The sequence below is a fragment of the Thunnus maccoyii genome, chromosome 10, assembly GCF_910596095.1.
Source record: "Thunnus maccoyii chromosome 10, fThuMac1.1, whole genome shotgun sequence".
In the NCBI taxonomy this organism is placed as follows: domain Eukaryota; kingdom Metazoa; phylum Chordata; class Actinopteri; order Scombriformes; family Scombridae; genus Thunnus; species Thunnus maccoyii.
In genome coordinates this window covers 24,484,054-24,494,033 of record NC_056542.1, presented here as the reverse complement: position 1 = coordinate 24,494,033, position 9,980 = coordinate 24,484,054, and the positions used below count along the sequence as shown (strand labels likewise).

General features: G+C 39.3%; 2 protein-coding genes across 2 annotated transcripts; both read left to right on the top strand.

Annotated features, from left to right (window-relative positions):
* The first annotated feature begins 390 nt into the window (after window positions 1–390).
* On the top strand, window positions 391–3,240 carry LOC121905971 (nuclear receptor coactivator 7). Its single transcript, XM_042424587.1, has 6 exons — window positions 391–511; window positions 800–952; window positions 1,092–1,244; window positions 1,370–1,465; window positions 1,617–1,690; window positions 1,949–3,240. Exons 1-6 carry the CDS (start codon window positions 398–400, stop codon window positions 2,085–2,087), a joined length of 729 nt encoding a protein of 242 aa, XP_042280521.1. The 5' UTR covers window positions 391–397; the 3' UTR covers window positions 2,088–3,240.
* Window positions 3,241–6,813: 3,573 nt separating this feature from the next.
* Window positions 6,814–9,338, top strand: hint3 (histidine triad nucleotide binding protein 3). The gene is made up of 5 exons (XM_042424274.1): window positions 6,814–7,000; window positions 7,508–7,625; window positions 7,923–7,992; window positions 8,442–8,568; window positions 9,084–9,338. Exons 1-5 carry the CDS (start codon window positions 6,863–6,865, stop codon window positions 9,129–9,131), a joined length of 501 nt encoding a protein of 166 aa, XP_042280208.1. The 5' UTR covers window positions 6,814–6,862; the 3' UTR covers window positions 9,132–9,338.
* Window positions 9,339–9,980: the final 642 nt, after the last annotated feature.

The window sequence follows — 9,980 nt, the reverse complement described above, 5'->3', positions numbered from 1 at the left end:
ACCCTGTCAACCCCACAGCAAAAAACTGGGAGGTAAGAGCCACACGAGAACACAGACATGAATAAAGCTAAGATTAGGTCAATGCTTGATTATTTCATGAGTAATATATAAAAACTACCAAGACTTACAGGAAATTGAAGTGCTTGGCAGTTATCCCAGAGTGGGCAATCCCACTTTCTCTATATATGGACTTCCACTCTTTAACTTTCATCCTGAATTCCCAGTATTGCACTTCACTCTCCGGTTTAGAGGAAAAAGAAACTGTTCAGTATCAGATCTAACCAATGGAATGACAGTCTTGTCTTGTATCCAACCAATAGTGTTTCAGCACAGAAAGTGAAAGTGATCTAGTTGGTACAAAAGCAGAGCCGCATACTGGCTGGTTTGGTTGACAGACATGTGGTACAGCAGAGTGCAAAGCTTGACAGAGAAATCGGGAGCTATGAAGCTACTGCCAGAAAATATCAAAGTGCTTTATTTTGCCAGTGACTGTGTGGAGCCATATGTTGAGGTAGGACTACTATGCAGCATATAATCATGTGAGGGGATGATCTGCATTTAAGGGGTAAAAGATACTTTAATTCTGGCTGTTAAAAGTATTTGTCATTATCCATCAATTCTCTCTTGTCATCCAGCAAGTCTAGTTATGCTATAACCATAACTTGTCCCTCTATCTTGCAGCTTACTGGTGCAATAACATGTTTATTCTTTAGATATACAATTTCAATAGTGAGAGTATGAAAATGTCTGATAATATGTGCTTTCTAACTAACTTCTTTCATCTTGTGCCCTATTCCAGATCATCACAGTGAAAGACTCTAAGCGGCGCCTGAGTCTCAGTAGCTCAGAGGAGTCTGAAGCAGAGGAACCTGAGTACCAGGAGGAGGCTGACGAAATTCTCCCTGTCCTGAGTGACTACAGCCAGCTGCTCGATGACCACCACCTGGAGAGGGTAAGTTATATCAGGCAACTGGGCAATTTTTAGGATGATTTTACAGCTATCAACAACACATTTCTTTTGACGAATTGTAATAATTATTAGTACATCTATCAATACGGTGTCTTTTGATTAACATCTCTTTTTCCAACAGCTTGCTGCTCACATGCCAGCAAGGACTCAAGGTTATCCATGGCAACTAGTTTACAGCACCGCCATCCACGGCAGCAGCCTGAAGACACTGTACAGGAACATGGCCGGTCTGGACAGTCCGGTGCTGCTGGTCATTAAAGACATGCACAAAAAGGTTTGCATCTTGCTTACACTCTCCAAAATTTGCCAATACAAAAAAATATGTGGCCAAACTGATACTTTGATGAACTGTTTATATTTAAGTACTCCTTTAATGACCTGGTGTCTTGCACTTTTCAGGTGTTTGGAGCTTTTTCTTCTGATCCATTCAGAGTCAGTAAATACTGCTACGGCACAGGAGAAACCTTCCTGTTCAGCTTCAACCCAGACTTCCAGGTAAGACTGGAAAAGATTGTGTATTTCTACCGTTTAAGAGAACATGTTTTACCTCATTATGTAACATAACTAGAATTTGACATATATTTTAGATTGGTGTACCAGGTTTTAGTGGAAGTTTCTTATGTCTTGTATTTTGGCATTTATCCAGGCGTACAGGTGGAGCGGGGAGAACTCCTACTTTGTGGGCGGCAACTTGGAATCTTTGCAGATTGGTGGAGGCGGGTAAGTTATATGGTTATCGATTGCCCCTATAAAATACAGACATGCACACTGACGGAAAATAGCGATTACATCTAACAGCGGCATGCATCTAATGCGGATGCAATGACGAGCAAGACCATAAAAATACTTAATACTTAATACTTTAACTGCTCTCTGTGAGATATGCAAGATTACAACATCAGCTATATGTAATCATAAAACATCAATAGCTTCAAAAAAATTTAACTCTAAAGCTCCATTTTTCCTTGGTTTGTATAGGGGCGGCTTTGGCCTGTGGCTGGATGCTGATCTGTACCATGGTTCCAGCTTTTCCTGTCCCACCTTCCGCAACGCGCCTCTCTCCACACAGGAGGACTTCATTGTACAAGACCTCGAGGTCTGGACTGTGCAGAACTGAAGGAGAACATCTGAAAAGATGAGAGAAAAACAAAGTAGAAGCCACTGTCCTGTCTGGAGTGAGAGAACTTCAAGACTTCAAGGAGTGCATGTGCTTCAGCCACCACTGCTATACGTAACCCGATAGAACAGTGGCTATCATCTGTGTACCTGGCTCAGATTAGCCCACATATGAAGCCTGTTCTAGTGGTTCTCAGGCTGGATTTCCTGTTAATGCTGGTTTGATCTGTGCCTGTTTCTACTTAGAGATGAGTGGCTAGATGAAATCCTGCGATTCAGGGCCCAGCCACTTTAAACTACCGGCTATTCATCAGTAGCCTTGTTCTAAGTCCAGTAAGTAACTGGCATCTGAAGCTTTAAGCCCTCCATGCCCTCCTTTGGTTGTGGAGAGCATTATAATACAAAGTTCACATTAACATTGTTGAACAAAAAGTTTGTAACCACTGTAAGCACATTCAGGATTAAAGGAAAATGTTTTTTATTTCATTTTAACAGGGCCATGTGCATTTGTGACATTTTAAAATGTGTTTACAGTATGTGCACATGGTGGCTATATGCTATTTGCATATGCATATGCACATAAATCACCATAAACCTTAAAGACAAAAATGTCAAGTAATTAATTTATGGTAAAAACACTGTAACATTATACAACCCTCAGTGGCCTCTTAACTGTAATTGTACTTTTGAGTTTTTCTCATAAGAGATCCAGTTTTAATGTTCTCTATTTGAAAACTGCTGTACAGCTGCTGGTATAGACCTAACCACTCAGGTTCATTAATAGAAATATAGAGTTGCACTAATAAAAATGTTTTATCTGTGATGAGTGCCGTTTGAGGAGGAAGGGATCTCAACTGTTAACTATCACTTCTTCTTCTGTCAATGAAACACCTGCCTGTCTGTTTGTACAAATGGATTTTACTGTTGCTTCTCTAAACTGAAAAGACAAAAGGAAACATTTTACATCGTTTTCATGTTTTTATTATCTATATATTTGAATGCATTTTTAAGAAAAATTAAACAGGAAAGCAAAGCAAAAGTCCATGTTGTTCCTGTTTGTCTGTTTGTTTTACATTTCTTTATCTTTGTGTGTAAATCTAAATCAGGCGGTGCTGGCGCTGCCAATGTTGTGTGGAACCACAATAAAATTTTGTCTTTCCCGGTGACACTGAGTAAAGCAGTCGTGTTTTATCATAAATAAACACTTTAAACAGCTTCACCTTTTTTCAATGAGGAAGATGTTTGAAAGGTGCCATTGGAATAAAATGTACTATTAGCAGTTCAAAAGCTCCAAGATATCCTCAGATTAGAGTGCAGTAAGATGCTCTAAGGGCAGGAAGCTGCAGCTAGATGTAGCATGGCTGAAGCATGACGAAAGCTTCAAGATGCTCTCAGACCAGATCACACTAAGATGCCCTAAGAGCTGGATGGTGCAGCTAGATGTAGCATGACTGAAAGGAATAAATGTGCAAATGGAAGTTCAAAAGCTTCAAGATGCTCTTAAAACAGAATGTGGTGCCCCAGGAGTAGAATGAAATTAGATACTGTATGACTGAAAAATGTGCTTGTAATAAAACTTTTTAGTGGCAGTTCAAAAGTTTCAGGGTGCCCTCAAACTAGTAAGGTGCAGGAAGCTTTTTTACTAAAAATTAGGCCTATCATGGCAGATAATTTGACTTATTAAAGCAGGAAAAGCAAATCAACTAATAAAGAATTTGTCATGGTGTCGTTTGTTTCGGTGTTTGGTTTTGTGTTTGGGGTATTTTGTGTTTTCTTTTTTCCCCTTCCCTTTCTGTTTCTCTCCCTGGCAGTGTGTGTGCAGCTGAGGGTGTGGCTGGCTGAGTGGGGCCTTCTCTAAGAGGCACACTTAGTGCTCATCCAGTAATCACTCCTGCCATAAAAGCCTGCTCCTGTGCCAGATTGTCCTGTTGCAGTCGGTAACTATGAGTCCCGGATGTTCCCTTGTTCTCCAGAGCTTCTTGTGACTTACTTGAGCTTCTTTGAGTTTTCCTTTCTTGTTATTTAGAGAATGGACTGACCTGAGTTTTTTCCCTGTGTATAGTTTTCCGGCATGCCTCGCCTGCAGTCTCCAGTGCTACTGTTTTTCTGGTGCTCAGCCTCGGTGGATCTCCTGGTCTATTTGCCACCTCACCTGCAATGCCAGCCAGCCCTCAGCCACCACCACCAGCCTCTTGCCTTTTTTTTCATTGAGACATTATTCTCTCAATAAACACCCCAAAAACTGTCCTTGCCTCTGTCTCTGCGTTTTGGGTTCCAAACACCAAAACTTAAAACATAACAGAACTTACAACTATGTACTATTTCGTTGCATCCTGGTGGCAATGATGACTGTCCAATACAGGCAAAAATGCAGCAGATGTCCTTGTAACAGAACTGGAGGTTGTGGTCAAAGCAAATTTTGATACAAATTGTATGCTGACACGTTTCATAGGTGGAGATCAACATGTGCAACCTGCAATTGGACAATATAGACCAGGAACTGTGTGTATTTCAGTTTTTTATGTTAGTCACAAAAACAGTAAATCTGGCAAATCAACAACTATCCTGCTGAAAATTGATACCTTAAGCATTGGTCTAAGCAGATTTATGCTGATGAGTCTGGTCTGGTGCTGGTTTTGCTGTTGACCATCATATATCAGCTGAACAGCATCACAGTCTGTTAGCCAGCAAACACAGACATTATGACATCCCTGTAGTTTTTGGCCAGCATTTACTTACCAGACATAAAATACTATAAGATAGAGATGGATGTATTTGTCTAAATGAAAATAGAAATAACTAACTATAGTACTATTAGAGTGCTCTGTTACCACATCAAGGAGCTAAAGTAGCTAGCCACAGCCCATAGCTGCCATTAGCTTAAGGCATTTTGTAGTAAAATGATAAATGTATGTTTTTCACATCAGCTTGTCTTTTAAATTCACAGTATAAGTACAAACAGAATAAATGATTAGAGGGATTACAAAGTAGAACATTTCCTATTGAATATTCACACAGAGAGAGGGACCCATTGAGTAAAAGCAGAAGTAAATAGATAAATGTACTAATTCAAATTTGCTTGTCTCCCAGACAATAGGCCACAGCACATTTAGGAACTTGAGGCATCTGAAAAAGAGCTTCCCGTCCATGAAAGGTAATGAAGTTTGCATTGCAACAAGCTTACAGAACACCGTACATGAAAATGATCCCGTTGTACTGAAGACATGCACTCAGTCGTCAGCACCAAACTACACATCGGTGTTCAGTCATCCATAACAGTATGCACTGAGTTAGAGATAGGCCACCAGTCTATCAAAGGCCTGACATAAACAGACAGCCTAACACATTCACACCTATGAGCAATTTAATGTTTTCATTTTACCTGACTTGCATGGCTTTGAACCACCATGCCACAGGAAACACATGTAGACACAGGCATGGAGAGATTACTAAGGGACCCAAGGGGCCACTAAGCAATAGCCTCTGTTTGAGGTGACAAGTCTTGTTGTAAAGCTACAGAGTCATGAGTCAAAAGTAGAGATGTCCCAATATTTTTTTTTATCATGATCCTTTAGTACCCACTGATACACAATCTAATCTGATGTTTATCTTTTTATATTTGTGCTAATTTTCCAGTAATAGGCCACAATAAGCCCACATTCAATTAGTAAAGAAAGTTACTTAATGATTCAGACATCCTCTGATCATTTCCTGTTGGAACAAAATAGTTTCAGTCAGCACCAGAGCTTTAGAGTTTAGAGTTTAACATGCACATTACCTGGGAAAAACACATAAAACCACAACGCCACAAACCACATATGACGCAGGGCTGGCGGTTTACTGGTACGTAGGCTGCTTACTGTACTTGGATGCCTATGCATATAGTTCACACAGAAATGTCCAAAATAACTAACATAATTTGCATGCTTCTAGTTTTCATCCTCAAAGGACAGGTTCACAATTTTTCAAGTGTCTTAAAACAGTCGGGTGTCCATATGACCACTGAAAGAGGTTTTCCTCGCTGTAATAATTCCTCTTGTTCATACTTACTATTAAAAGATCCCCTTCAAATGCATTTTCAATGTAAGTGATGAGGGCCAAAATCCACACTGTGTTCACACAGTCATCTTGTGCAATTAAAAGTTTATCTGTAGCTTATATGAGACTTCAGCACTCTGAGTTAGTCTTATCAAGTTGATATCTGCCACATTTACAGTCTTTTTATCACACAATTCCCTCTTTGTGTTTCCTTGGACAATGTTTCCCTATTGAGCAGTGGAAGTGTAATGACAAAAAGAGGGACTTTGGCACTAAAAAGACTGTAAAGTTGAAAGAAATCTTCTTGATTTGACTCACCTCAGCAGGGTTTTTTGTTTGTTTTCAAATTCAACAAAAATTAAACTGCTGTTGGCTCAAATCCAGGTCCTTTAGGGTGGCTCAAGTGTAGGTCCTTTGCTTTAAGGCAACAGTGGCCTACTATCTACCCTCCATCAACCCTCCTTCAATCATATTCAGTTGAAAAATCATTACAGTTAATTTTGAAGAAAAAGTAAAAAAAAGTTAGAAAAAGATTTTGGAGGATTTTGTTTATTTGACATAGAGGTTAAGCTTGTAAAACGAATCCAATATAATATGTATTGATGTGAGTCGCATCGCTCTCTGGTGGCAGTGTTGTTCTTCTGCACTGCCAATCTAGATCTGCAATCTATCTGTTTCCCCTGTGAGCTCGATGACCTTCGGGATCGACTGTGTTGGTCTGACTTTAGAAAAACAGCAATGGCAGGGGTCGAGACTACACAACCTGCTCAGGTTGATATTTCCAAAACTAGCAGCGGTCCATCAGAAGGATATGACAAGAAATGTATTTTCTGCAAGATTGTAAACAATGAAATGGGCACGGAGCTTCTTCATTGTGTGAGAATATTGTCATAATTAAATAATATAGTGCCTAGCCAGCTAGCGTTAGCAAGTTGTTATTAACTCCTGTGTTTTCCAGTTATCTCGACACTGGCTTTGCGAAGATGATGCTAATGTTTGATTTTCGTTGAGACTGTCAAGTTTTAATTAATCTTTACAGCTGTAAGGTGTGCCTCGTTTTTTTCACTTCACATATTGTATATGCAACGAGGTTGTTGTACATACAGTATGTGTACATTTTGTGTCCATCCCGTTCACGTATGTGCTAGCTGTGTCCTCTTTTACAAAGCTCAGACTTGTCTCGCTTTTTTTTTACGCTGAAGGATCATAAACACAGTCAGTTACATTTATTTTACTAATTAAAATCTCCTGAAACACTCACTCACTTGAGGGGCCACTGGGGAGAGGAGAAAGAGCAGCAAACTGCAGTTAAAAATGAAGTTGTACTGAAGTGAACAGTATAGTGTAGTCCAAGTATAAATTTATGTTTAATTTCCACTGCAGGATGAGGACATCTCATGTTTCAGAGACATCAAACCTGGAGCTCCACACCATTACCTGGTTGTCCCAACCAAACATGTTGGAAACTGTAAATCTCTCAGCAAAGAACACGTGCCTTTGGGTAAAGTGAACATTACAAGCTTTATTACTGATACCTGTGGAAAAGCTCACACTTTGTGGTAGTTTTTAAACTACTGCATGTTACTGTCAGCTAATGCATTGCTAACTCATCCTGTGGACTTGAACTTGTATTTTTTTGTCAACTATACAGAAATGGCATAAGGTACAGTGGCTGCTATTTTGTGTTAATATGTTAGAATTAAAAGTGTTACTCTTTATATGAAAAAAGTCTTATTTTTAAATGGCAGTTTGCATTATGCTCAAAAAGTATTTTTTATATTTTTGTTGTCATACCCAGTGAAGCGCATGGTCGAGACAGGGAAGGAGATCCTGCAGAAAAACAACATAACAGATCTCAGTGATGTCAGGTGGGCTACACAGTGGTACACAGCTCTTCACTCTACTAGTTAATCTCATGAATGTAGGTGCTACAATATGACTACTGCAAGGTGAACATCCCCAAACATTTTCAATTAAGCAGGTCAAAGGTCAGTTCAGGTTGCGGTTGACAAATAGTAACTGTTTTGAGGTGAACTGTCCCTTAAATAACAATCAGTGCCAATAATCAACACTATGCCTAGAAGAACAAACAACCCACAGTGATACCAGGCACTGATGAACATTATCCCTGTCAGTAGTACTTAATCTGATGGAAATCTTATAAACTGCTTTCTAATTGTTAATGATTATTTAACTCTGGTAACATATGTGTTGTTTTGTTGATATAACAGTTGACTGATAAACATCCTTGCTGTAAACTCATCATATCTTAAAAGAGTGAGCCGGTGTGCAGTAAAGCCTTTTCCTTTGCCTGCAGGTTCGGTTTCCATTGGCCCCCATTCTGTTCTGTCACACACCTACACCTTCATGTCCTGGCACCTGCCAGTCAGATGAGCTTCATGTCCCGCCTCTTCTACAGACTCAACTCCTATTGGTTTATCACAGTAAGCCTCCTCTCCGCAATTTACACTGTGTTCCAGTAAAATTGTAATTGTACATGTGAGAATCAGTAAGGATGAATTTATTGGTTCTCAATCCCAAAATCTTGTACCATCAGGGAGACAAAAAAAGTCAAAGACTTACTATTTTAAAATGGAGGTGCAGAAAATGCATCTTCCTCCTCATCATAAAGTGTCATATATTATTGCAGTGTGTTCAGTTTCTCTAAACAAGTATATAAAACATATAGTAATAATGTTTTGGTTTATATTTCATATGCACAAGGGAATGCACAAGGGAATGCAGTGTGAAAGCCAGTGTTGTTAACCTGGAAGACAGTGTGCTGCATATCCACATAGTCAACACATCATCACAGATTAGTTTGGTAATTCTCTCAGTGACACTAAACCAGTGCTTCCACCATACTTAAGTGTATCCAGTTGAAGTTTGAAGGTCAAGCAGCAGCAGTGCTATCTGCAGTCTGATTTCTGTTCTGTCCACATGTGCTAATGTTTTGCAGGCAGATCAGCTGATTGAGCTTCTCAACTCTAAAGCAGAGACTAACTGATCGCGTGCTGTGGATCCACTACTTTCAACTTTGATGAGGTGACTAAAACATCCATGGTTCCATCTCCTTGCAGATGCCATGTTGGATGGTACACACTCATATAAAGTTGCTGTCTGTTTGCCAATCGCACTATTTTAAACCTGTGAAATATTTGTAATGAAACAACACTAGATGTTTTTTCAGACATGAAGTAAAAGCTTGAATGAAGCCAAATTGTGTCTCTTGCTACTGTACTTGAGCCGTGTCATAGAAAGGTTCTAGGATCACAAGTCAACAGTTTTTAATGTTTTTACAGAAAAAGTGAATTTAATCCGCATTAGTTCTCCACAATAAAAACGTTAATTTACTTTATGGACCAAGTGTCATACAGTGCCATTCAGATCTCTTGACTGACTGATGACTGTATGACTTAGTATTTCCATCATTTTACAATCAACAATGCCTATAAGATTCACAGGCTGTTTGATTTCCTGACATGCAGCACTGCTTTAGTGCTTTGCAGATCTGATTGTATGCATGTAACAAAAGGAACTTTAATTAAGAGGTATAAGAAAATACATTTGTATAATTCCTATGCTGACATGATATAATAGACCTCTACAGTGATTACCTCAGCTACGTTGAATCTTTACTGATGGGCATTTTGCAGTGTAGCTGACGTGGGTCAAAGCACTGAGTCACATCCTCATTAACTATTAACAAGGCTTATTCATAGTGGAAGCAACTGAGTAATCTGCTGACACTGAAAGTTAAGTATGCAGAGTATTGATACATGCCTATCTCATATTTGATTTGATCTACTGTCTAAAACTCAATAAAAAATAACTGGATGGTGCGTGAAGCAGGTAC

Excerpts from the sequence above, each read along its gene's own strand:
- hint3 (XM_042424274.1), top strand. The coding sequence starts at position 6,863 with ATGGCAGGGGTCGAGACTACACAACCTGCTCAGGTTGATATTTCCAAA. Across the intron at positions 7,001-7,507 it reads GCACGGAGCTTCTTCATTGT|GATGAGGACATCTCATGTTT; the intron begins GTGAGAATATTG and ends TTTCCACTGCAG. Across the intron at positions 7,626-7,922 it reads CAAAGAACACGTGCCTTTGG|TGAAGCGCATGGTCGAGACA; the intron begins GTAAAGTGAACA and ends TGTCATACCCAG.
- LOC121905971 (XM_042424587.1), top strand. The coding sequence starts at position 398 with ATGTGGTACAGCAGAGTGCAAAGCTTGACAGAGAAATCGGGAGCTATG. Across the intron at positions 512-799 it reads GTGTGGAGCCATATGTTGAG|ATCATCACAGTGAAAGACTC; the intron begins GTAGGACTACTA and ends GCCCTATTCCAG. Across the intron at positions 1,466-1,616 it reads GCTTCAACCCAGACTTCCAG|GCGTACAGGTGGAGCGGGGA; the intron begins GTAAGACTGGAA and ends GCATTTATCCAG.